We start from the raw sequence: 27,631 nt of genomic DNA, 5'->3' as shown, positions 1-27,631 counted from the left end.
GTATGGGGGAGCGAGACAATAATTCAAAGCCTCGTATGATGCCAGAAACTGGGGATAATAACATTAAAGATTTGCAGAGAGTGGCTCATACGCTAGGTAATGTTAACTTGCAGGCTTGTACGGAAATCAAACCCTCGGGATGCATAAAATGTGGATTCCGATGTCTCTACACTAATGCACAGAGTATGGGAAACAAACAGGAGGAACTGGAAGTCCTAATAAAGAAAGGAGACTATGACATAATAGGCCTTACTGAAACTTGATGGGATGACACTCGCAACTGGAATATTAGGATTCAGGGGTACAACTTATTTAAAAGGAACAGACAAATGAGAAAGGGTGGAGGCGTAGCAGTATATGTGAAGGAGGTATATACTTGTGAGGAAATATGTGAATCGGAGCATGGCAGCTCAGTTGAGAGTCTCTGGGTAAAAATAAAAGGAGTAAGAAACAACAGTGATATTATTGTGGGGGTCTGCTATAGACCACCAAAGGCAGAGGACTTGGATGAGATACTCCTACAGCAGACTGCAAAGTTCTCCAAGAGAAGGGATACAGTGATCATGGGAGATTTCAATTGCCCAGACATCTGTTGGAAGTCCAACTCTGCTAAAAATGAAAAGTCAAATAGATTCCTGACTTGTCTTGCTGACAACTTCCTTTTCCAGAAAGTGAAGAAGGAAACAAGGGGATCTGCTATCTTGGATTTGATTCTCACCAACAAGGAAGAATTGATTGAAGAAGTGAAAATAGTGGGCACCCTGGGCAGTAGTGACCATGTGATTTTGGAATTTACAGTCTTAGGGAAGGGAAAAGCTATATGTAGCCAGACTTATAGGTTGGACTTCAGAAAGGCAAACTTTGATAAACTTAGAACTATGCTGGGTAAAATCCCATGGTCAGAAATACTTAGGAGGAAGGGGGTTCAGGAGGGGTGGGAGTTTCTTAAAAGCGAAATACTGAAAGCACAATCACAGACGATTCCTTTGAGAAGAAAAAATGGAAAAAGCCTAAGGAAGCTGAAGTGGCTCCATAAACAGCTCTCTAAAGACTTGAGAAATAAAAAAGACTCCTTTAGGAATTGGAAGGAGGGCCTTATAACCAAGGATGAATATAAACAAATCACCAGTGCTTGTAGAGCAAAAGTTAGGAAAGCTAAAGCTCAGTATGAGCTTAGGCTGGCCAAAGATGCTAAAAACAACAAAAAAGGGTTCTTTTCTTATGTTCAGAGTAAGAAAAAGAGCAAGGACATGGTAGGCCCCTTGCGAGGGCAAGAAAGTGAAATTGTAACAGGTAATGAAGAGAGGGCGGAACTGCTCATTTCCTACTTTTCCTCAGTCTTCTCTTCTGAGGGTAATGGTGCTCAGCATGGCAAAAACAGAACATATAAGGAGGGTATGAAGTTCCAACCTAGGATCAGCGTAGGGGTAGTACATAAACACCTAGTTTCTTTAAATGAAACTAAGTTCTCAGGGCCAGATGAATTGCATCCAAGGGTTCTAAAAGAGCTTGTGGGTGTAATTTCTGAGCCTCTGGCTATTATTTTTGAGAATTCTTGGAGAACAGGAGAGGTGCCAGAAGATTGGAGGCCGGCGAATGTTGTGCCATCTTCAAGAAGGGGAAAAAAGAGGATCCTGGTAACTACCAACCTAACAGCTGGACGTCTATACCTGGAAAAGTTTTAAAACAAATCATCGAACAGTCGGTCCTGGAACATTTAGAAAGAATGGATGTGATTACTAAGAGCCAGCATGGTTTTCTCAAGAACAAGTCATGTCAGACTAACCTGATCTCTTTTTTTGAGAAAGTGACTACTTTGCTGGATCGGGGGAATGCTGTAGACATTGTTTATCTTGATTTCAGTAAGGCTTTTGATAAATTAGGGTTTGTAGAATCTTTCAGGCTCAAGTGCCGTGTTCTACTGGAGAAAGTTTTTCTTCCAGACGTTTCATTCTCCGCAGCTGAGAACGAAACGTCTGGAAGAAAAACTTTCTCCAGTAGAACACGGCACTTGAGCCCGAAAGATTCTACAAACCCTAATGATGATGCCAGCCGTGAAAACCTGAAAGCTTTTTGTGACGGAACCAGCCCGATTCTGCCTTCAGACCCGGTCCCGTCAACTCCCTATTGAGTCGCCAACTCCTGGAGGGAGCTATTTCTCCTCCGGCCACTTGGGCTCGCTGCCACCACCTGCTCAATCTAGGGGTTCAGATTGAGAGGAACAGGACTCCCAATCCCCCTCTCCAGCTATGAGGCCAGGCCTCAAGGTCCTCTGCCACCCTGTACTTGGGTATCACAGAGACCACAGCACTTCTTCGGGGAACCCCTGGAGGATTGGCACCTTACCCAATTGCATGCCGTCCCCCTTCCCCGGGGCCCCCTTCTTAAAGCAGCGTGGTCTAAAGCGGTTGGGGATCTATGTGGTACAGAGTTTGACTGCCAGCATTCAAAACAGTAAAAATATTTAATTAAAAGAGAAAAAGAAAAGAAAAGAAAAGCACAACGAAAACAGTTGCATGTAAAAGGTTAGCACAGCACAGCACCCGCACAGCAAACAGCATGACAAAGAAAAGGTGGTTATAAACGCATCCTACTGTCCCTGGTCTAAACTTGCCCTGCCTTGTGGATGACTTACTTGGGCTGACTGCCTGGGGGCCTCCTTTTCCTGCCTAGGCCTCTCCCACAGTCAGGAGCCCACAGACTCACAACCTCTCTCTTCAAGGGCCAGCTGCGGACTGGTCTTTTCAAATAAAAAAAAACAAAAGAACTTCCTCCCCCTAGAGTTGCTGGTTTGGCTCTGGAAGAGAGGCGGGGAATGAAAGGAGGGTTAGGCCCCAAAGCCTGCCTGGCAGTTTCATGTTCCCTCCCAACTAAGATGGCGTTTCTCCACACTTTTGATAAAGTTCCACATACTATCCTTGTTGACAAGTTGGTAAAATGTGGTTTGGATCCTGTTACCGTTAGGTGGATCTGTAACTGGTTGACAGATCGCACTCAAAGAGTGCTTGTGAATGGTTCCTCATCCTCTTGGAGAGGAGTGACAAGTGGAGTGCCTCAGGGATCTGTCCTGGGACCTGTTTTGTTCAACATCTTTATCAATTATTTGGATGAGGGAATAGAGAGAATGCTTATTAAATTTGCAGATGATACTAAATTGGGAGGGGTTGCAAACACAGAAGAAGACAGATACAGGATGACCTTGACAGGCTGGAAAACTGGGCTGAAACCAATAAAATGAATTTGAACAGGGATAAATGTAAAGTTCTGCATTTAGGTAGGAAAAATCCAATGCATGATTATAGAATGGGGGAGACTTGCCTTAGCAGTAGTATGTGCGAAAAGGATCTAGGGGTCTTAGTGGATCATATGCTGAACATGAGTCAACAGTGTGAGGCGGTGGCTAAAAAGGCCAATGCAATTTTGGGCTGTATCAACAGAAGTGTAGTGTCCAGATCATATGATGTGATGGTATCGCTTTACTCTGCTCTGGTAAGACCTCATCTGGAGCACTGTGTTGAGTTTTGGGCACCACTTTTTAAGAAGGATATAGACAAGCTGGAGCAGGTCCAGAGGAGGGCGATGAAGATGGTGAGGGATCTGGAGACCAAGTCCTATGAGGAAAGGTTGAAGGAGCTACCGGGAGCTTTCCAAATGCACATTGCAATGCAGCGGCTGAAGGAGGAGGGCGGGACTTCGTGGCTGCAGACTCCGGAGGAGATTTCCAGTCGCCCCAGCCGGCCTCGGCTTACTTGTTCAGAAAACAGCTGGACTCTGACCTGCCTTTTCGGGGAAATCAGCCCAGCGAGGAGAAGCGGCTTTGGCCGCTATGGGCACCAGAGGGCGCTCCTGCCTCAGCACAACTTCCCCCCGCTAAACACCTATACAGGGCAGGAGCCGTTCTCCAGTGCCTAAAAGCAGGCTAAAATATGGACAAACTGAGACATGCCAGCCGTGTTTCTGGCTGCCAGCTGCAAGGGGCGGGTTTCTCTCTCCCCCACTCTCAAGAGTCCAGGGGTGTCAAACATCTGACCTGGGGGCGGAATCAAGCCCCCAGAGGGTTCCTATCAGGCCCGGAGCGACTGGCTCTTGTTTGCTTCCTTCTGCATCTCAGCTTGCTTTGCAAGGCTTGCTTAATCACACAGGAGCTACAGAGCAAAACCTCGATTTTCTCCATTGGTTGAGGCTCCTCCCTCTCCTGGTTCCCTGGGGAAGGAAGGAAGGAGCCAGAGCTTCCTTTGCCAGTTCCCTGGATACCATGGGAGAGATACAAAGAAAGCACCTTTAAGATGAATGAGTGGTAATGTTTTAAGCCAGTTTTACTTTACGTTTTTTTTTTAATTCTCTGCCGAGGGGGGCTCAGGGCAGCTTACATCAAATCATAGTAAACTATGATTGCAGTCATAAAATTAATAAAACCATTCAACTGTACAAGTTAAAGCAATCTACAGTCGGTGCTAACAAATCAGATGTTACTCATATTCTCAGGACGACAGTCGTTCCAGAATTCTCCTATAGTCGACTGAAGGCTTGCCGGAAGAGAGCGGTCTTACAGGCCTTGTGGAACTGAGCGAGGTCCCGCAAGGCCCCAACCTCTTCTGGCAACTGATTCCACCAGGAGGGGGCTGCCACTGAAAAGGCCTGATCCCTGGTGGTCGACAGTCTCGCCTCTTTCAGCCTGGGAATCACTAGGAGATGTTGAGATCCAGATCTTAGTACTCTCTGGGGAACGGGTGCGGACAGACGGTCCCTCAGGTAGACAGGTCCTAGGCCATATAGGGCTTTAAAGGTAATAACCAGCACCTTGTCTTTTCATTCATGTAGGGTTGCCAGGTCCAATTCAAGAAATACCTGGGGACTTTGGGGGTGGAGCCAGGAGACACTGGGGGTGCAGCCAGCAGCAAGGTTGTGACAAGCACAATTGAACTCCAAAGGGAGTTTTAGCCATCACATTTAAAGGCAAAACACACACCTTTTAAATGCCTTCCTTCCATTGGAAATAATGAAGGATAGGGGTACCTTCTTTGGGGGCTCATAAAATTGGACCCCCTGATCCAATCCTTTTGAAACTTGGAGGGTCTTTTGAGGAGAGGCACTGGATGCTATGCTGAAAATTTGGTGCCTCTACTTCAAAAAACAGCCCCCCTCCACAGCCCCAGATATCTATGGATCAATTCTCCATTATATCTTATGGGACTCGGTCTCCATAGGGAACAATGGAATGGCTAGCAGACATTTCCCCCCTCCTCCATGACCCTGAAGTGGGTGGAGGGCCTCCAAACCGGGTGGTCCCCTGCCCCCACCAGGAGGCCTATTGGTCCCAAGAAAGACTGTGCACACTATATAACTTCACCTAATTTGTTCTTATAATTTAATTAATTATTTGATTTGATTTATATCCCGCCCTACCCCACCGAAGCGGGCTCAGGGCGGCTCACAGCATAAACATTCTAACAATAAAAGTCAGAATTAAAATACAATAGTAATTACATAGTTAAAACATTAATATCATACATCAGTCCATCAATGTGCTATCTATAAACTTCCTTCAGTATTTCGGTGCCGGTCAGTTATACGCCAACCGGAAGAGGACTGTCTTACAGGCCCTGTGGAACTGTCCAATATCCCGCAGGGCCCTGACCTCTTCCGGTAACTGGTTCCACCAGCAAGGGGCTGTAATTGAGAAGGCCCTGCCCCTGGTTGACTTCAACCGGGCCTCCTTTGGCCCGGGGATTACAAGCAGATTTCGAGAGCCAGATCGCAGTACTCTCTGGGGGACATATGGGAAGAGACGGTCCCTAAGGTAGGCAGGTCCTAGACCATATAGGGCTTTAAAGGTAATAACCAGCACCTTGTACCGGACTCGGTATATTATTGGCAGCCAGTGCAGTCCCCGGAGGCCCGGCTGAATGCGCTCCCATCTAGGGAGCCCTAATAACAGCTGAGCGGCGGCGTTCTGCACTAGCTGCAACTTCCGGGTTTGGCACAGGGGCAGCCCCATGTAGAGGCCATTGCAGTAATCCAACCTTGAGGTGACTGTTGCATGGATCACTGTTGCCAGATTGTCCTGCTCCAGGAAGGGAGCCAACTGCCTCGCCCGCCTAAGATGAAAAAATGCGGACTTGGCAGTGGCTGCTACCTGGGCCTCCATGGTTAAGGCAGGCTCAAGTAGTACCCCCAAGCTCCTGACCCTGTGCGCCACCATCAGTGGCACACCGTCAAGAGCTGGAAGGGGAATTTCCCCTCCCGGACCACTGTGCATGTATGCATACAGGACTGTGCATACTGTATGACTTCACCTTATGTACAATTCACTGCTTGAAGTGTTTGTTTATGTTTCTTTTATAAATTTCAATGAAAATTTGTTGATTATATTGGAGGCTGGTTTAGTCACAGAACCCTTAGGGGCTCCCTTGCTACCCACCTGGTGGTTGGCAACCCTGCATCCATGCATCTGGTCCAGCGCTTGCTTCAAAACAAGACGACCAGGGTGGGTGGGAGGGAAAGGGAGGGAGAAAGGAGATGGGTATGAAGACCCCCTGGCCGGAGAATTGGGAGGCACATGGGAGGCTGGGGCAGAAAGAGGGGGAAGGCAGAAGAAGAGATGCTTTCGTTCTCTGGGAACCCAGAAAAAGTGCCGCGAATTGTCCTGATGGCAGAAGGCAGATGGGTGTTCTCAGAGTCCCTGGCAAGGAAAAGGGGCACTAGAGACATGATTTGTCAGCCATTGCAGCAGCAGAAATGGCAGGGACCATGCGATGGAGAAAGGCCCTTGCCTGAAGGGCCCCTGTCCGGAGTCAGCCAAGCCTCTGCTGGTTGGGTTTTCTTACCTGCTGCCTTCCTCTTTTCCCTTGGGACCTCTCTAGCCGTGGAAGATGTCGCCTACACGCAAGGCTGCCATCTTCTAGGTAGGACTGGACTACAAACAAAATCACCATGAATAAATTAACACAATTAGAAGCCCACTTGGGCATTATTTCCTTGCAATTATGCAACAATATGTAATCCACTCTGAGGTGTGCAGTCACTCTAATGATTCTAAACAGACACAAATCCACAATAAGGCAGTCTCTTAAAGTGTGCAAGGCAGTTCCCCAAACATTCAAATTCTCAAGAGATCTATAAAGTCCACAGACAATCAGATTAGAACAGTCTCTCAAAGTGCATCATGCAGTTCCTCAGTTCCTTGCAGAAAAAGCCCAGCAGGAACTCATATGCATATTAGGCCACACCCCCTGTGATCACCATAGTTTTACACAGTATTTGTAGAAAAAGCCTGGAAGGAACTCATATGCATATTAGGCAACACCCCCTGTGATCACCATAGTTTCACAGAGTATTTGTAGAAAAAGTCTGGAAGGAACTCATTTGCATACTAGGCCACATCCCCTGACACTAAGCTAGATGGAACTGCATTGCTGTGCATTCCAGCTAAAAGAAAGAAAGAAAGAAAGAAGCCCTGCAGCTCCTAGTAGGGGTGCCAATCCCCAGGTGGGTCAAAACACAACAGGAAACCACAGCTTACAGATAATTAAACACACAAAAACACAAGCTGTGAATAATATACTTCCAACTATTTGTATTACAGCATTTGTTCACATACAACTCTTTACCAACACACAAAAGATCAAAATAATCCAATTCTGGATGCTAAATTGATGGAAGGTACCAACTCCTGTTCAGTGACGCTTCTAGCTGCAGGAACGTGGGGAACAGCGGGGTGGGGGGGATGTCCAGGGATCCCCCCCTCATTGGCAGCTTTAAAAAAAACTTTAAAAAAAATAAATGACATAGAATCCTGCAGTTGGAAGGGACCTCCAGGGTCATCCAGTCCAACCCCCTGCACAATGCAGGAAACTCACACCTACCCATGGGCAATGTTTCCTCTAAGCTGCAGAGTCTTGTGAGCAAAAATTCTACTTTGTGAGCTCCTGCATCAATTAATGTGCTCTGAGGTCATCCTTCCCGAGCGAAGACAAAAATGGGTGAGCCGGAGGCTAAAAAACTGTGGGCTAGCTCGCGCTCGCTCAGCTTGGAGCAGGGGTGGCCAAACTTGCTTAATGCAAGAGCCACCTAGAATAAACATCAGATATTTGAGAGCCACAAGGAAGGAAGGAAGACAAATAGATGGGATGAGGGGGGGAGGGAGGAAGAGGAGGAAAGAAAGAGAACTTTAAATGCATTCTCCAAGTTGCTGGCTGGCTTGGCTTGGAGATGTGATTTAAAGACAGTGCCTTCTCCAAGCCAGCCAACAGGGCGGTGGGGGCTTCAAGACCCATACAATATGTGTGAAAGAGCCCATGTGCCTCCCAAGCCACAGTTTGGCCACCCCTGGCTTAGAGGGAACTCTGCTCATGGGATGGTCTTTTTGTTTGGGGAAAGGGTTTGGAAAACGTGCTTTTACAGCCTTTTGAATGGGAGTGGGAGAAAAGGGGACGACTGGAAACAGTTGGGTCATTGTTAGAAAATACCTGGATAGGGGGTAGATCCAGGAAAGGGTGGGTTTTGGGGAGAGGAAGGACTCCTCACGGTTTCAATAGTTTGTTCTTCCTCAGCCTCTTTCCCCGAACATTGCACTGAGCTATTACCATAAAGCAAAAAATGAATATTTGTGTGGTAAAGCAACTATTCACCCTTCCAAGCAGCCATTTCTTCCAGGGGACTGATCGAAGCCACCAAGGAATACACTCATCTTTCAGTTTGCAAAGATATATTACAAAGACTGTGCCTACCACGTGATAAGCAATACAATAATAATAGAGGCCGGCGGTGCTAGGACCTTTTAAAGTAACAGAAACCCCAAGGGGGCCAACCCCCCCATCCCCAAATGAATAGATAAGTCCAAACTTGGAAACAGTCCAACTGAAATTCACAAGGCGGGTGCTCCTGAAGAACGTAGCTTCAATGCAGCCACTTTCTTAAAAAGACCTCTCTCTAGTTTTTCATGACGTTTCGGTTCCTTCAGTTTAACGGGGACAGGGGTTTTTTTGGCCTCCTTGGGGTTTCTGTTACTTTAAAAGGTCCTCTCACGGCTGGCCTCTATCGTCGTTGTATTGCTTATTATGTGGTATACACAATCTTTGTAATATATTTTTGCAAACTGAAAGACGGTGTATTACTTGGTGGCTTTGATCAGTCTACGAAATACACCAAGTGCCCTTCAAAGCAGCGCATTTTCTCCAGGGGAGCTGATCTCTGCCAACTGGAGCTCAGTTGTCAATGTGGGAGATCTCCAGGCCCCACCTGGAGTCTGGCAACCCCTAGCATCCATTGTGCATCTGGTGGTGGAGTGGCTTGGGGTGTGGAGACAGGGAGACAGTGCTACAGGCCTGGCTGTATTTCGCTTCCAGCACTCTGCAAGAGAGGACAGGCTTTGCAAAGGTCTGGCAAAGAACCTTTTAGTGCTTGCTCCCTGCAGGAGTTTCCCCCCTGGCCTTCCTGCCATCTTTCATAATGCGGTTTTGGGGCGAAGTTGAATTTTGGAATGAAGGTGGGAAGGCTGCCAGTTCAAACCCCATCCCCCTGTCCCCCCACCAGTGGCAATTGTTTTTCCAGTTTGGTGTAGTGATTGTGTGGACTCTTATCTGGGAGAACTGGGTTTGATTCCTCACTCCTCCACTTGCAGAAGAAGAATAATCGCAGATTTATACCCTGCCCTTCTCTCTGAATCAGACTCAGAGCGGCTTACAATCTCCTTTATCTTCTTCCCGCACAACAGACACCCTGTGGGGTGGGTGGAGCTGAGAGAGCTCTGACAGAAGCCGCCCTTTCAAGGACAGCTCTGAGATAGCTATGGCTAACCCAAGGCCATTCCAGCAGCTGCAAGTGGAGGAGTGGGGAATCAAAGCCGGTTCTCCCATATAAGAGTCCGCGCACTTAACTACTACACCAAACAGCTGCTGGAATGGCCTTGGGTCAGACATAGCTCTGGCAGAGTTGTCCTTGAAAAGGTGGCTTCTGAGAGAGCTCTCTCAGCCCCACCCACCTCACAGAGTGTCTGTTGTGGGGGAAAAAGATAAAGGAGATTGTAAGATAAAGGAGATTGTAGATGACTGGGGAAGGCAATGGCAAACCACCCCGTAAAAAGTCTGTGGAGAAAACGTTGTGAAAGCAATGTCACCCTAGAGTCAGAAACGACTGGTGCTTGCACAGGGGGACTACCTTTACTTTTTAAGCCGCTCTGAGACTCTGATTCAGAGAGAAAGGTGGGGTATAAATCTGCAATCCTCTTCTTCTTCCCTGGGTATGGGGTGTGGGAGTCAGTTTTTTTTTTTTTAATTTGCCAGTCAACTAGTGGATCAGCATAACCACTGGTCTATCGGGCTGTACCAATATATCAGCATTGAGCTGATGGTTTTTAAAAGACTGGAACAGCACATGTGGTAACTCTGGGGGGGGGCACTCAGGGAGTTTGGGGCAGGGAAAATCCAGGGCAACCTGTCCCCCTTGGGGCAGAGACATGAGGTTGACTCAGCCTTCCATCCTTCCGAAGTCGGTAAAATGAGTCTCCTGCTTGCTGGGGGAAAGTGTAGAGGACTGGAGAAGGCAATGGCAAACCACCCTGTAAAAAGTCTGCCGTGAAAACGTTGTGAAAGCAACGTCACCCCAGAGTCAGAAACGACTGGTGCGTGCACAGGGGACTACCTTTACCTTTTTAAGGGCTTTCCTACCTCATTCCCAGCATATTCTTCTAAAAGGGTGATTAACGCATGGAATTCACTGCCACAGGAGGTGATGGCGGCTGCAAGCATAGAAAGCTTCAAGAGGGGACTGGATAAGCATATGGAGCAGAGGTCCATCAGTGGCTATTAGCCACAGCATATTGTTGGAACTCTCTGTCTGGGGCAGTGATGCTCTGTGTTCTTGGTGCTTGGGGGTAGGGGGCACAGTGGAAGGGCTTCTAGCACCACTGGTGGACCTCCTGATGGCTCTTGTTTTTTGGGGCCACTGTTTGACACAGTATTGGACTGGATGGGCCATTGGCCTGATCCAACATGGCTTCTTTTATGTTCTTATGTGACAAAGAGTGTTGGACTGGATGGGCCATTGGCCTGATCCAACGGGGCTTCTCTTATGTTCTTCTGTGACACAGAGTGTTGAACTGGATGGGCCATTGGCCTAATCCAACATGGCTTCTCTTATGTTCTTATGTGACACAGAGTGTTGGACTGGATGGGCCATTGGCCTGATCCAACATGGCTTCTCTTATGTGACACAGTGTTGGACTGGATGGGCCACTGGCCTGATCCAACGTGACTTCTCTGATGTTCTTATGTGACACAGAGGCCGTTTTCGCACTAGCGTTTGCTCCGTCGTAGCGCCCCATTTACCTCCGGATCTTCTCTTGGATTTCGCACATGTTGCTCCGGCGCTGCGGTTTGCTCCGGCGCTGCAGGGATTTTACGCCGGAGTATGTTTTTCAGCATGCTGCCGGAGTTTCCGAAAACCTCCGGATCCACTCCGGATCCACTCAGCGGAGTTTGCTGTGCGAAATCCATCCACGCCGGATCGACTGCTTTGTGGGCGTCACCCTCCCCCTTTTCCGTCCTCCCACCCCATCCACCCGCTTGGCCAATCATCAGCCTTTCGCGGCGCTTCCCCGAAGTGCCGGCGCGGCCATTTTTTTTTAAACTTCACAGTTTTGCGTAATAGCGATATTTCGAAATTAACAAAGGAAAAAAAAAACCCCTCCTGGAATAGCCTCAATTGCCACTTCAATTGGTTTCGTTAGAATTTTTTTATTATTATTATTGACTTTAGTTGCGTAATTTCGCTGTTGCGTTATCTCGATAATGCGAAAACGAACATTGTTGGGGGGGGGAATCTAGTGCCGGTGCGGGCCAAAGCGTTCATGTGTGTGTGTTTTAAAAAGGGAATGCCTCCCTCAGCTGTGCCACCAGGATTTCTGGACCTGCACAAAATCGCCATGTATAAAATGGGAAGTTGGAGCCCGGCGGCGGGAGGCCTCGCGCTTGCGGGATTCGTTTTGCTTCGGGGCTTTTTTGGGGGGGGGGGATTCCTTTGACCTCGGCGGGGCTGCCCACCTTGCCCCCGGGCTCCCCAGATCGGGCCCCATCTCCCACCTGCGGCGACGGACTGCTGCGTTTTCCGTTTTCGCCGGGCCGGATCAGGCGGGGACGGGAGCGGGCCGGGCTCTGGCGGGCGGCGCTACTCCCAAAGTGCGGCGAGGCGCCTTTCCCGGCCGGACCTCTCTGCGGTGGCCGCACTTCACTTCCATTTGCGCCCCGCTTGACCCCGCCGGCTTCCCGCTGCCGCCGCCGCCTTGGCAAAGGGAGCCCAGCCGCCCAGAGACATTTGGCGGCGGCGGCGCTTCTCCAGAAGGGGAAGGAGAGAATGGGGCGAGGGGGGGGGGAGCTCTGGCAGCAGGAATCAGTCAGGTCCCCCGTTGCAAGCGCCAGCCGGAGAGGGGAAAGAGAGCGGAGGAAATCCCAGCTTCGCCACCCGGGAGGGAGCGAAGGGAAGAAGCTGCCACACACACACACACACAAACCCCTCGATTTCTCTCTCTTCGTTATTGTGATATTTCGCAACTTCAGAATTTGGGGGGGGAATATAGTGCTAGGATTCTCCACTGTGAATGCTTCTGTTAATACATAAAGGGCTGTGGAGGATTCTACAGCTGCAGCCAATCCATAAGCAGCAGCAGCACACGTGATGCGGTTTGTCCACGAAATGAAGGGGAGGGAACAGCTCGATGTTACGTTAGTACGTTAGTACGTCATTACGCAACCAGACTTGCGCTTAAAAAAAAAAAAAGATTGACAGGGCATCGAACTCAAGTCGATGCCAGTGGGAAAACGATTTGAGCCGGAGCTTCAGGGAAGGCGACTCCGCAAAGAGTCACTAGTGGGAAAACGAGAAAAATGATCCGGACATAATTGCGCCGCGGAATAAGGGGAGCAAACGCTAAGTGCGAAAACGACCAGAGTGTTGGACTGGATGGGCCACTGGCCTGATCCAACATGGCTTCTCTTATGTGACTCAGATTGTTGAACTGGATGGGCCATTGGCCTGATCCAACAGGGCTTCTCTTATGTTCTTCTGTGACACAGAGTGTTGGACTGGATGGGCCACTGGCCTGATCCAACAGGGCTTCTCTTATGTTCTTATGTGACACAGAGTGTTGGACTGGATGGGCCACTGGCCTGATCCAACGTGGCTTCTCTTATGTTCTTATGTGACACAGTGTTGGACTGGATGGGCCACTGGCCTGATCCAACATGGCTTCTCTTATGTTCTTATGTGACACAGAGTGTTGGACTGGATGGGCCACTGGCCTGATCCAACATGGCTTCTCTTATGTGACACAGAGTGTTTGACTGGATGGGCCACTGGCCTGATCCAACGTGGCTTCTCTGATGTTCTTATGTGACACAGAGTGTTGGACTGGATGGGCCACTGGCCTGATCCAACGTGGCTTCTCTGATGTTCTTATGTGACACAGAGTGTTGGACTGGATGGGCCACTGGCCTGATCCAACATGGCATCTCTTATGTTCTTATGTGTCTCAGAGTGTTGAACTGGATGGGCCATTGGCCTGATCCAACAGGGCTTCTCTTATGTTCTTCTGTGACACAGAGTGTTGGACTGGATGGGCCACTGGCCTGATCCAACATGGCTTCTCTTATGTTCTTATGTGACAAAGAGTGTTGGACTGGATGGGCCATTTGTCAGCGTAGGGGCATTGAGGTTCCAAGAATGAATAGACTTATTTTAGTTTAAAAATAAGTTTCCATTTATTGATTACGACAATGTTGCACAGCGCAGAGTCATTGATACTAATGACGAAAGGGGTTCAAGCATAAGCATTTATGGATACACATCAAAGCAAGGAGCCTTGCTTCCCATAATAAAACCTGGGCTGTCTCGTTGACAGTGAGCATTTTTCTTATCTGTTATCTCTCCGGCATGGCCCGTCTCTCCTCCCCGCTGTGGCCTTGCTAGGCTGGCCTGAGAACGAGCTAGATGTTTAACACTTCAAAGCCCTCTGGAAAGCTCTTTGGCACCTGGACTGTCTCTCCCAGCTATTCTTCACATTTCGTTACATTTTCAGGGTTAGTGAGTCGGGGTGCGGGGGATGTTAGTTAGCATTCAGATAAACACTTAAGGTAATAAAGACAAGCTTCAATGCACATAGCTGACACCACTGGCCTGATCCAACGTGGCTTCTCTTATGTTCTTCTGTGACACAGAGTGCTGGACTGGATGGGCCACTGGCCTGATCCAACGTGGCTTCTCTTATGTTCTTATGTGACACAGAGTGTTGGACTGGATGGGCCACTCACCTGATCCAACATCGCTTCTCTTATGTTCTTATGTGACACAGAGTGCTGGACTGGATGGGCCACTGGCCTGATCCAACGTGGCTTCTCTTATGTTCTTATGTGACACAGTGTTGGACTGGATGGGCCACTGGCCTGATCCAACGTGGCTTCTCTTATGTTCTTATGTGACACAGAGTGTTGGACTGGATGGGCCACTGGCCTGATCCAACATGGCTTCTCTTATGTTCTTATGTGACACAGAGTGTTGGACTGGATGGGCCACTGGCCTGATCCAACATGGCTTCTCTTATGTTCCTTCCTTCCTTCCTTCCTTCCTTCCTTCCTTCCTTCCTTCCTTCCTTCCTTCCTTCCTTCCTTCCTTCCTTCCTTCCTTCCTTCCTTCCTTCCTCTCATGGCTCTCCAACATCTGACATTAATGTCTTGTGGCTCTCCAACATCTGATATTTATTCTGTGTGGCTCTTATGTTAAGCAAGTTTGGTCACCCCTGCGCTTGCCTAACTTCACTCCGCTGTTGCATAAAGAAGAGAATGAAGCCTGGACATTTTGGCAAGGGGTTTCCAGGAAGGAACTCTTGGCGCACCCTTTCAGTCAGCTGAGTGATCTATAAACGCGATAACAGTAAATAACGTTTCTTTCGTAACTTTAATTTTTTTTTTTAATAAAGCGAGGAGGAGCGGGAAACATCAATCTAGGCATGCAACTGGAAGGGGGAAGGGAACCTAATCTCCTTTCATCACCTCTGTCAAATTCAAGGGCAGCCAAACTTAATGTAAGAAATATAAGATCACCACAGGAAGCAATTAAACTTTCACACAAAGCTTGTAAATATGCGTATTTAGTGAGAACACTGAACATTCTTGCAACTTGGCAATAGATTTTTCACCCGTTTTATAAAGGCTTTTAACACAGTATCAGTGCTCTTGCCCCTTTGGACAAGTCTAGGTTCAGAATAATTAATTGTTTTTGTGAAACAGCATCAAGAAAATAAGAGCCGCCAGGTTTTAATTAGAGCAGTTTGACCTGTGAAAACAACTAACACCATTTAGGTCTGATATGTTAAACTTAATAGAGTGCTGTTTTGCCATTATCTGTAATATGAGTTTGGAACTGTATCTCTTTAACAATGTGTACCTTTTGGCAATTTAATGAGCATTGTAGAATGGGAACGGCAAGACCCAGCGGCAGCAAATTAGAGCATGCGTGGATCCATGTTGTAAAGAGTAGAGCTGTGGGTAAGCATACATCGTCTTTTTAGCACTTATGAATAGTTGCTTTACCACACAAATATTTACTTTATGCTTTATGGTAACAGCTCCGTGTGATGTCAGGAGAAAGAGGCTGAGGAAGAACTAAATATTGAAACCGTGAGGAGTCCTTTTAAAAGCAGTTCCTTATTCTCTCCACACCATCACGAGTGGAAATTAAAGACTTTGCCCACGTCTTCACTAAGTCCTATTTGAAGAGGCTATCAGTCATTGACTGTTGAGAGACTTTGTGGGGAAAATTTCAAGAATGTTCAGTGTTCCTTAGCTGTTTTTGTTTAATCTCACTAAATACGCATATTTACACGCTTTGCGTGAACGTTTCATTGCTTCCGGCGGTTATCTTATATTGTTTATCTTCACACCAGTTCCGGTTGTATTTACTAAAACTTAATGTAAGAGCTATATAGAACAAACATCAGATGTTTGAGAGCTGCAAGATGAAGGAAGGAATGAAGATGACGGATAGATGATGGATGGATGGAGAGAGGTGGAAAGAAAGCAACTTTAACTCTCAATGCATTCTCCAAGTTCCTGACTGGCTTAGCTTGGAGAAGTGATTTAAAGAGACAAATGCCTTCTCCAAGCAGGCCGAAGGGGCAATGGGGGCTTTGAGAGTCACACAACATTTGTGAAAGAGCCACATGTGGCTCCTGAGCCACAGATTGGCCAGCCCTGGTCAAGTCCAACACCTATTTGCAGTCCTGCACAAAGGAAGAGGGAAGAAGTTAGAACCCAGGGCTCTGCTCATTTGGGGCAGGTCTCCGGCATCTAAGAGGCTCCATCAAGCTAGCGGAGTCACTAATCTAGGACAGAAGGTGAATTCACACACACTAAACCAGAGGTGTCGAACTCATTTGTTACGAGGGCCAGATCTGGCATAAATGAGACCTTGAGGGGCCGGGCCATGTGTGCACCTATTTAAGATTAGGTAGCAGATATATCAATTTTATAAAGAACACAAACACAAATACATATTTTTTAAAAAAAAAATTAAAACATCCTTAAAACGTTAGCACTCATTGGTTTTAAAGGTGCTTTTTTTGGAGCCTCAGTCAATAGAAAGAAGAGAGGTTTGGCTCAGTAGCTCTGCTGTGTGATTGAGAGAGTCTGACAAAGCATGCTATTCCGCCCCCCTTCCTCCCCAAGGGAGGAGCCTCAGCCAATGGAGAAAATAGAGGTTTTGCTCTCTAGCTCCTGTTCAATTGAGCAAGCCTCGCAAAGCAAGCTGTTATGCAAAAGGAAGCAAGAGAGAAGGAGAAGGAAGCAGATGACAGCCAGTTGCTCGTGGGCCTAATAGGAGCCCTCCGGAGGCCTGATTCGGCCCCTGGACTGCATGTTTGACACCCCTGCACTAAACAATCCCTTTCAATGCAATTTGCTGTTAAATTTTACTATGTGAAATGGAAAAATCCACTTGCAAACAGTCATAGTGTGAATGTACTCAGAATCTCCCCAGTTTTTTTAAATTTTATTTTAAAGAGAAAGCCAAGGCCTCCATTTCTATCAGTGCCATGTTACTGAAGGGGGCGCGGAGGAGTTTTAACCTTTCAGGTACTGCGGTTTCAAAAGCGATGCCCCAACCTGTCCACTGTGATTAGCCATTGAGAGGTAAAATAAAACACTAGTCAAGAGCAGTGTTCCCTCTAAGCTGAGTTAACGTGAGCTGGCTCACAGATGTTTAGCCTCCAGCTCACACATTTTTGTCTTAGTTCAGGAAAGATGACCTCAGAGCACACTAATTGATGCAGTAGCTCACATCTTGGTGTAGTGGTTAAGTGTGCGGACTCTTGTCTGGGAGAACCGGGTTTGATTCCCCACTCCTCCACTTGCAGCTGCTGGAATGGCCTTGGGTCAGCCATAGCTCTGGCAGAGGTTGTCCTTGAAAGGGCAGCTGCTGTGAGAGCCCTCTGCAGCCCCACCCACCTCACAGGGTGTCTGTTGTGGGGGGAGAAGATATAGGAGATTGTAGGCTGCTTTATGCCTCTGTCCTTGAAAGGGGAGCTTCTGGGGGAGCCTTCTCAGCTCCACCCACCTCACAGGGTGTCTGTTGTGGGGGAGGAAGATAAAGGAGATTGTGAGCCACTCTGAGATTCGGAGTGGAGGGCGAGATATAAATACAATATCATCTTCTTCTTCAATGCCAGTAGCTCACAACTTGACTGCCAGTAGCTCATAAAGCAGAATTTTTGCTCACTCACTTTTCAAAATGTTACTTCCCTGCCATCTCAAGCCTTACTGTGCCTTTCCAGAGACAGATGTGTATATGTGTGCCTGTGCCACACGGAGCTCTGAGATGAGGAGCCCCACAGAGGCTCCCATGCTCAGATGGAGGGCTCCCTCTCTCCTGTATGGCTTTCCTCACCCAAAATGCCAGAGGGGTGCTTTTTGCCTGTTGTGAGCCTGTCATGATCCTGGGCCTAGCGAGGCCTGCAGGCCCAGGGAAGCCTGCTTAGGAATACTGGGAAGAGCCTACATCTCCCAGGATCCCCTCTGTCCCTCTGATTGGGTAGCAAGGGGTTTGGAGGGAAACAGGCCCAGAGAGGGGTGGGACCTGGGAAGTGGGTGTTCTTTCCCTGGAAGGTTTAGCTGGAAGCAGGGGAGAGACCCTTACCCAAGGGGATAAGTGCTGGTAAGAGTAGGGACTGTAAGATAGATGCGTTAGGGCATTTGTTTATTTTCCCTGCACTCTTTTACTGTTTTATGCACCTTGTTTGTTTATATTGCGCTGACCTTAAAATAAATCTTTTTGTTGTTGTTCACTCTGCCTGATCCTCACGCCTATTATTTTGCCTCGCTAAGGGAGGCCTGAAGGGCTTGGGAGGGAACTCTGGGCCTTCTCAAGGGGAACCCTTAACCCAGAGTGGTGGCAGCACTTGGTAAGACCCCCCTGAGTCATGACAGAGCCACACCAGCCAAGACAGATCAAGCCCTAGGGGGGAACCATCTGTGATTTTGGGGCCTGAATCCATTTCAGATCAAGACAACCATGATGTGGGGCTAGCTTGAAACCCTTCTTGCCCCACAGGCCCTGAGGTGCTTGGGGAAATAATTTTATTTATTTACTTCATTTATACCTCACCTTTTTTCCTCAGCGGGGACCTTAAAGCGGCCTCCATCGTTCTCCTCTCCTTTGCTTTATGCTCACGACTGCCCTGTGAGGTAGGCATGGCTGACAGAGTTACTGGAGCAAGTTCACCCAGGGAAGCTACCAACAATGTGAGAGTTCGAACGTGGGTCTCCCAGATCCTAGCTTGAAGCTGACCACTACACCATGTTGCCTCTCCAAAGAAGTTACTGAGAACTGCCATGTGGCAGCAAAAAATACTTTACTGCTTCTAGTTACGTGCTTCTTTACAGTGAGGGATGAAATGTGGAATTTGCTGTGGAAGATGTACTGATGTCCACCACCAGAGACAGATTAGTGGAAGACAGGCCTGTCAGTGGATACTAGTCATGGTGGCTAAGTGGAACCTCCACATTCAGAGGCACTAATCCTCTGAATCCCAGAGTCAGGAGGCAACATCAGGGGAAGGCTTCAGCCTCTGCCCTTTTGTTGGCCATCCAGAGGAATTGGTTGACTACTGTGTGAAACAGGAGGCTGGACAAGATGGACCCTCACTGGTCTGACCCAGCAGGACTCTTCTGATGTTCTTCTCAGGGGAAGGTCTTGGCCTCTCTGACCTGTTGATGGCCCTCCAGAGGAACTGGGTGGCCACTGTGTGTGACAGAAGGCTGGACTAGGTAGACCCTCAGTGGCCTGATCCAGCAGGGCTCTTCTGATGTTCTAATGAAGACCTCAGCCTCTCTGCCCTGTTGTTGGCCCTCCAGAGGAACTGGTTGGCCACTGTGTGAGACAGGAGGCTGGACTAGATGGACCCTCAGTGGCCTGATCCAGCAGAGGTCTTCTTCAGCTGAAGAACCTGGTTCCAACTAATGGAGAAACATCTTGTGTCATTCAGGCCTTAGAAAGCCCTGAATCAGGGAAACCCCATTAATTAAAGCCAAAAGTCTCAGTTTCTGACAAGAAAATTCTTAGAAACAGCTCTCAGTGTTTTCCCTCTGGTGTTAAAGGAATTCTTCCATCTCTACTAGAACTTCAGAAGTTTCAGCAATGTTATTTTTCTCCTGTTTGCTTTTAAGGGATACGGTGTACCCTCTCAAACCTTTTCTGTCTCTCCTTATTCAAATTTTACATCTTTCTTCACCTCCATGACAACTGTTGACAGTTGACTGAAATCATTTATATTATCTCACTAGCAATAACACAATAACAAGACAAAAGCCATCAGCCAACGGAAAGGGGGGGGTGTACCCAAAACCACTTTTGCATTGAGCAATTGTTTGGGGGGGGGGGTATCGCTGCTACCCACGAAGTGCTAGGCGCTGTACAGTCTTTTCCAGCCATTTCATCTCTTCACAACTCAAGAACCGCACCTTCTCTTCTAAGTCCAAGCTGCGTTTCACGGTCTGCCCCAAATTCTGCCACCACCAGTGGGGCTGTCCAACCGGTGTCCCCTCGGCCAACTACTGGGTCCAGTTCCTCTGCACCAGTCTGTGGTAGGGTCCCCTGCGGCTCATCAGCTCCTCGTGGGTCCCCTCCTCCACCACTGTCCCGCCTTCCAGCACCAGGATCTTGTCGGCGCTCTCCACCGTCTGCATGCGGTGAGCAATCACCAGCACGGCCCGGCGTCGGCCGCTGACCACCGACCTCTGGATCTAGTGGAAGAAATGGTGAACGGTCAGGAGTCAGAGTGGGAAAGATTCTGGCACTTCCCGCCGTATTCAGGCGCAGCTCCCATCCTTCCCCACCTGCATGTGATTAAGCAGAACTGGAACGGAAGTGGTGCTGAGCCCCTGACCCAGGACTGCCCCTAGGGCGTGTGGCGCCTCAGGAAGGCTCCCTGGCTTTTAAGCGGAACCCAAAAATCCTGTCTCTTCCTCACAAGGCCCTAGCTCATTCTTTGTCAAGACGGAGCCATCGGGTTTCCGGTTTTATGGCGGAGCGGAGCGGCAGCGTTTCGGACTGGCTCTGAAGCCTGTCGAATACCAGCCTTCTAGGGGGGCCTGTCTTAGGTCCGTACTCACTCTGTTGAAGAGCGAGAGTACATAGAAGGGGCGAGGGGAGAGGAGGAGCCAGGCTGGCTCTCCGTCAATCCCCCCTACCTTAATTTCCCGAAGGCTGAAAAGCGTCGGAAGACGAATTAGCTCCAGCCACCGGTCCACGGAGGCGGCTTGTGGAGGTCGGGTGACGAGAGGCACGATTTTTCTCATTTTCCCCTTGCTCGGGCACCTGGGCGGTGCCGGCTTAGACGGCTTCAATTGAAGGTGGGGTTCCCGCCGTCTAGCAAGTCCTCCCCGTCCCGTCTGTGAGGAGGAGGAGGAGGTGTTTGATCTGCACGAAAACATCGGCGGCGGCTGTGACAGCGGGAAGGAAGGCGACCATGCAATGAATAAGTGGATGGCTTCTTCCCTTTCCCTTTTGTGGAGGAGAATTGTAAAGCTGTTGGTTTATTTGTGAAGTTAATTGGCGACCATTTGGTGTGAGACTTTCTGTGAAGTTTGGCTTGCCTTTGGACTTTGGGGCGTTGTCGGAAAGTGGAAGCAGGAGTAGAGACACGACGGTGGCTTAGAAGGGCCAATTTGAAATTGCGAACACGGTTAGGACAGCAATGGTTTGGGCTATATTGGAGCTGTTACTTTAAGGAGCAACGCAAACAGCCTGTGAAGTTGACTTATAGTAGAAAGGGAAAGAGAACTTATAAGCAGATAACGTGAGTTACAGCACTACAGTACTACAAAAGACGACGGACTATTGACTGGGTACTTACTGAAGATCAAAGTTTGTGAAAGTATAAGGAAGGAAGACTTACTATCTTTTCCTAGACTGTGATGTTCTCTGTGTTAGGTTATACTCCCTCTTGTGGTTAATTACATACCGCTCTGACTGTTAGTTGTTATATACGTATACGACCTAAGATAGTGAACGCTAATTAACGTTTGAGAATTGATAGTGTGTATACTGCTGACGATAAGGTAGAGTGAGACAATAAGGTTCAGTGGAACAAACTCTCTTATAAATTAAGGCTAGTGTGTGAATACAGGTCGGCAGGATGTCTCAACAAGGGAAATTTAAAGCTTCTCCAGGGCAGCCTAAAGCAGTTGGTGCTGCAATTGCACAGGAGTCAATTAAAGAAATACAGCAGAATTTTGCTGAGGCACTCAATCAATTGCAGGCTTCATTGTCCAAACAAATAGAAAGACTGGGTGATAAATTTGATGGTTTAGATTTGTCGGATTTAGCATCTCTTGAACTGGAGAATAAGATGGGCTGCAAATTAGAACAAAAAATAAAATATTTAGGTGTAATCTTAGCAAATAGATGTAGTACCATTTATGAAAATAACTTTACACCACTTTTAAAAGAGACGGAAATACTGTTCAAAAAATGGAACAATTTAGGATTATCTTTTATGGGAAGGGCAGCCTTGATTAAGATGTGTATATTACCTAAGATTTTATTCTTGCTACAAATGGTATGCTTCGCTGTTAGAAAGCCGTTTTTTGTTAAAATTACTCAGCAGTTCAGATCTTTTATCTGGCAGGGCAGGAAACCCAGAATCAGATGGAAAATTTTATTGGACAAGAAGCATAATGGAGGTTTGGCTCTTCCAGATCTAGAAGTATATCACATAGCTTGTGTGACTCTATGGCTAAAAGAATGGATACTTCTAGAGAATAAGTGTATACTAGCGATAGAAGGTTTTGACCTCCAAGCGGGTTGGCATGCTAACCTCTGGTATCTAAGGAAACCTCAGACGTACTTTAAAAACCATTTGATTCGGAAGTCTCTTTTAGCATGTTGGTTCAAGATCAAAAATAAGATTTATGGGGGAAAGACTCCCAGATGGATTTCACCTGAAGAAGCCTCTGTGCAGCCTCAACTATGGGAGACTACAAAACCAATCAGATATAGTGACCTCCTTGACGACATGGATAAATTAAAAAACAAGGAGGAGCTAGACATTCAGGGAATGAAGATAGACTGGTGGACATTGGTGTTGATTACGGCAAAATATAATAGAGATAAAATTGCAGGATTTACAAGGCAGAATTTTGATTTTGATAAATTAATAATGTCAGGCCCATATAAATTAATCAAGAGGGTATATAATTATGTCCTTCAAATGGAGCTAGAAGACGAAGTGGTCAAGGAGACAATGTTAAGGTGGGCTAAGAACTTGGAGAAAAATATTATGATAGATCAATGGGCCACCTTATGGAAAAACAACTATAAAATAATAAAACCGGTTAGTTTTAGAGAGAATTTCTTCAAAATGTTCCACAGGTGGTACTTCACCCCGTCCCGGTTGAGTAAAATCAAGTCTACGGTCTCACCGAAGTGTTGGAAATGTGAAGTAAAGATAGGTACGTTCTTTCACTGTTGGTGGACATGTGACTTAACACAAAAATATTGGGTGATGGTTTATAATTTATTAAGGGAGATTCTAAATGTAAATATACAATTGAAAGCAGAGATGATGCTGTTGTCCTTGGTTAGAGATAACATCCCACGAGAAGACGAATATATCACAGTTCATATCCTAACGGCTGCTAGAATTTTATTTGCAAAAATGTGGAGACAGAAAGAGATACCTCAAAGGGATGAGCTAATACAAAAAATTCTAAGTGTCGCTGAAATGGATATTCTGTCTAATATGATAAGAGGTTTATCTAGAACTGACGCAATTGAAAAATGGAGAAAATTTTATGATTGGCTTAATGAAGAGAGATAATGGAGGGAAGAGTTGCTAATAAGATAATAAAGCTACAGGAAATAATATTAAGATAATGTAATAAGGAATGCTTACGTTTGTATATTCCACAAGCAACCTCAATTTGTATAATGCACTTATGTTAAATGTTCTTGTGTAGACCTAAATAAAATGGTTAAAAATTAAAAAAAAAAAAAAAAAAGACGGAGCCATCGGTCTTGAAAGAGGCAACAAAACGTTTGACACCGGCTAACGTGGACTGGCTCTGTGTGGATGAACTTATTCTTTATCTCACACCTCACTGAAACAATAGGGGACTGAACACACAAGACTGTGAAGCGGGATGAACATATATATGTACATATGAAGCTGCCTTATACTGAATCAGACCCTCAAAGGTCCATCAAAGTCAGTCTAGTCTACTCAGACTGGCAGCGGCTCTCCAGGGTCTCAAGCTGAGGTTTTTTACACCTATTTGCCTGGACCCTTTTGAGTTGGAGATGCCGGGGATTGAACCTGGGACCTTCTGCTTCCCAAGCAGATGCTCTACGACTGAGCCACCGTCCCTCCCCTTGTTTCTTTAAGTACCTGTGTGCAATCTGGATGAGAGAATTCATTACAGACTGTTTTCTCGTGGTTTTTGGTTTATGAGTCAATAGCAGACTCTTAACCTTCAAAAAAGTGCCTGCGTGCAGTTTGATTTATTTTTCTGCAGACTGTTTGAATTCATTTTAGTGCAGACTGCTTGGGGAAAAGAGGTTACGTCTAAGTGCCTGCGTGCACTCTGGTGTTCCGCATCGCAGTCTGTTAAAAGAAAAGCTTTGGCATATTAAAGTGCCTTTGTGCACGTTTATATTGTTCATCTTAGATTATTTAGAAGTAGAGTCTACTCACAAGTAGAGGCCAAAAGGTTTCTCCTATTACATATAAATGTTTTGAGGGTATAGTTCAGGGGTGGCCAGTGGTAGCTCTCCTGATGTTTTTTTGCCTAGAACTCCCATCAGCCCCAGCCAACATCTGAATAGTTTCACGCTGACGTTTCTTCTTTTGCTTAAACTCAGGGAGCCCCCTTTTTTTCTATAGTGCTCTTCCTTGAAAAGCACGCTGGAGGAGGCTTCTCGCCTTCCTTCCCAGAACCGGAAGTGAGGGGGGAGCAAACCTCCCATGCTTTCTTTAAAGACATCAGAAGAAGCCCAGGCCCTGTCAAAGCAGATAGGGCCAAGTCTCATCATGGCGCTCCTCTGATCACACCGAGGTGGGGCGGGGCAGAGCACGGCACTGCGGAAGGGGAGGGAGGGGGCGGGCGGTGGTGGTGGCTGCAGCGGCGGGGGAAAACTTAGACATTTGTCTTGAGCACCGGGGGAAGCCCAATTTGGCACCCTTCCTCCCGGCACTCCAGCGCCCCCGTTGTGCAGAGTGGTAAAGAAGCAGTACTGTGGTCTGAACTCTCTGCTCACGACCTGAGGTCGATTCCGGCGGAAGCTGGATTCAGGTAGCCGGCCCAAGATTGACTCAGCCTTCCATCCTTCCGTGGTCGGTCAAATGAGTCCCCAGCTTGCTGGGGGGAAAGACTGGGGAAGGCAATGGCAAACCACCCCGTAAAAAGTCTGCCGTGAAAATGTTGTGAAAGAAACGTCACCCCAGAGTCGGAAACGACTGGTGCTTGCACAGGGGACCTTTCCTTTTTCCTTTCCTCCTGGTGCTCTAGGCAAATGCCTAGTTTGCCTAGTGGGCAAGCCGGCCCTGCCCTTACCTGCAAGACCCCTCATGGATCCCTGTCCGAGAAGACCTATTTACTTGGCTGAAAAGCCTATCTCTCCAATTTTCGGCCAGTCGTGCTCACTCAAATGATTTATGATTTGTTTAAAACATCTCTATACGGCATATCAACATTAAAACAGCATTTAAAAATAAAGAATATATTTAATAAGTAAAAAGGGGTGCATCACATGACTTCTGACCACACCCTGAAAGGTTAAAACAGTTGGTGGTCTTTAGCTTGGAGAAATGTCAACTGAGGGGTGACATGATAGAGTTTTACAAGATTATGCAGGGGATAGAGAAGGTAGAGAAAGAAGTCCTTTGTTTCTCTTTCTCACAATACGAGAACTCACAGACATTCAATGAAATTGCTGAGCAGTCGGGTTAGAACGGATAAAAGGAAGTCCTTCTTCACCCAAAGGGTGATTAACACGTGGAATTCACTGCCACAGGAGATGGCGGCAGCTACAAGCATAGCCAGCTTCAAGAGGGGGTTGAATACACATGTGGAGCAGAGGTCCATCAATGGCTATTAGCCACAGTGTATTGTTGGAACTCTGTCTGGGGCAGTGATACTCTGTATTCTTGGTGCTTGGGGGGGCACAGTGGGAGGACTTCTAGTGTCCTAGCCCCACTGATGGACCTCCTGATGGCACCTGAGGGTTTTTTGGCCACTGTGTGACACAGAGTGTTGGACCGGATGAGTCACTGGCCTGATCCAACGTGGCTTCTCTTCTGTTCTGAACATTTCCCACCAATCAATATACAAACCATTCTTGGTTTCACAATAAGCAGTTTGCTTTAGAAAGAGAAGCAAAAACCCTCAGGACAGACACAATGGCGGATGAGAAATGAGTTACAAACCCCACCCTCTTCTCAACTCTAAACTGTCTTCTCTTGCAGCAATTTCAGTTTAAACAGCACCAGGACTTGCTTATCAATATCTACAAATATCGGTTAGTCATAAAGGAAGGAACCCCAGACATGCTCAGAGGGACTCTCATGGTTCAGGCTGCAATGATGAGTAGGAGTCTGACACCAAGAACAAGCTCCAGGGCTAAACCACTTAACGGCCACCCGTCTCTTTTAGCCCTGCCCAGTGGCGAGTGTGAATCCTGCCCCTTCCCCCAGACTCACAGCTGCTTCGCACTCCACATCCAAGGCACTTGTAGCTTCATCCAGGATCAAGACCTTCGGGTTGCGGAGGAGAGCTCGAGCGATCGCCAAGCGCTGCTTTTCTCCCACGGACATCTGGCCCCCCTTCTCACCCACATCTGCCGGGAAGCAAGACAGGAAAGAGATCGCATGAGCGTGTGGAGCTGCCTCATACCGAATCAGACCGTTGGTCGATCAAAGTCAGTATCGTCTACTCAGATTGGCAGTCGCTCTTCAAGCTGAGGTTTTTCACAGCACCTGCCACCTGGTCCTTTTAACTGGAAATGTCAGGGATTGAACCTGGGCAGGGCCAGCATGTGGGAGTAGGCAACCTAGGCAATTGCTTAGGGCACCAGCTCTCAACAGGGGAGTCTCTGACTGGATGCTGAGGAGGCGGAGGAACTGCCCTGACCCCTCAGTGCTAGAAACAACTGCGCTTTCAATCCTCGGCACTCTCTAAAAGCACCACACATTGTTTCTGGCAGCTGAGGTGCTGGGGGAGTTCCTCTGGCCCTTCAGCGCCCAGAAACAATGTGTGGTATGGTACTTTCAGTCCTTGGCACTCTCCGTGTGGTATGGTACTTTCAGTCCTTGGCCTCTCAGCACCCACATGTTTCTGGGTGCTGAGAGGCCAGAGGAACTCTCCTGACCCCTCAGCGCTAGAAACAACTGCGCTTTCAATCCTTGGCACTCCCTGAAAGCACCACACATTGTTTCTGGCAGCTGAGGGGCCGGGGGAGTTCCTCTGGCCCCTCAGTGCCCAGAAACAATGTGTGGTATGGTACTTTCAGTCCTTGGCACTCTCCGTGTGGTACGGTACTTTCAGTCCTTGGCCTCTCAGCACCCACATGTTTCTGGGTGCTGAGAGGCCAGAGGAACTCTCCTGACCCCTCAGCGCTAGAAACAACTGCGCTTTCAATCCTTGGCACTCCCTGAAAGCACCACACATTGTTTCTGGCAGCTGAGGGGCCGGGGGAGTTCCTCTGGCCCCTCAGTGCCCAGAAACAATGTGTGGTATGGTACTTTCAGTCCTTGGCACTCTCCGTGTGGTACGGTACTTTCAGTCCTTGGCCTCTCAGCACCCACACGTTTCTGGGTGCTGAGAGGCCAGAGGAACTCTCCCGACTCCTCAGCGCTAGAAACAACTGCGCTTTCAATCCTTGGCACTCCCTGAAAGCACCACACATTGTTTCTGGCAGCTGAGGGGCCGGGGGAGTTCCTCCAGCCCCTCAGTGACCAGAAACAACATGCGGTACGGCGCTTTCAGTCCTTGGCACTCTCCGAGTTCGGAGATGTTTCTGGGTGCTGAGAGGCCAAAGGAACTCTCCTGACCCTCAGCGCTAGAAACAACTGTGCTTTCAATCCTCAGCACTC

At 47.8% G+C, this 27,631-nt stretch overlaps 2 protein-coding genes across 2 annotated transcripts in view; one reads left to right on the top strand and one right to left on the bottom strand.

Moving 5' to 3' along the window:
- The window catches only part of LOC132571671 (class I histocompatibility antigen, F10 alpha chain-like), a 168,421-nt gene that overhangs the window by 88,960 nt on the left and 51,830 nt on the right, over positions 1–27,631 (top strand). The gene's annotated exons all lie outside the window — the stretch shown is intronic.
- LOC132571109 (antigen peptide transporter 2-like) overlaps positions 19,789–27,631 on the bottom strand; it is a 35,922-nt gene continuing 28,079 nt past the window's right edge. The window contains exons 9-10 of the mRNA XM_060237790.1: positions 26,240–26,376; positions 19,789–20,285 (exon numbers count right to left, since the gene is read on the bottom strand). Of these exons, the coding sequence (XP_060093773.1) occupies positions 20,094–20,285; positions 26,240–26,376 (329 nt within the window). The 3' untranslated portion in view covers positions 19,789–20,093. The remainder of the gene's footprint in view (positions 20,286–26,239; positions 26,377–27,631) is intronic.

Source organism: Heteronotia binoei, chromosome 5 (assembly GCF_032191835.1).
Source record: "Heteronotia binoei isolate CCM8104 ecotype False Entrance Well chromosome 5, APGP_CSIRO_Hbin_v1, whole genome shotgun sequence".
Lineage (NCBI taxonomy): Eukaryota > Metazoa > Chordata > Lepidosauria > Squamata > Gekkonidae > Heteronotia > Heteronotia binoei.
Note: the sequence above shows the minus strand (reverse complement) of the source record. Positions and strands in the feature narration are given on the sequence as shown.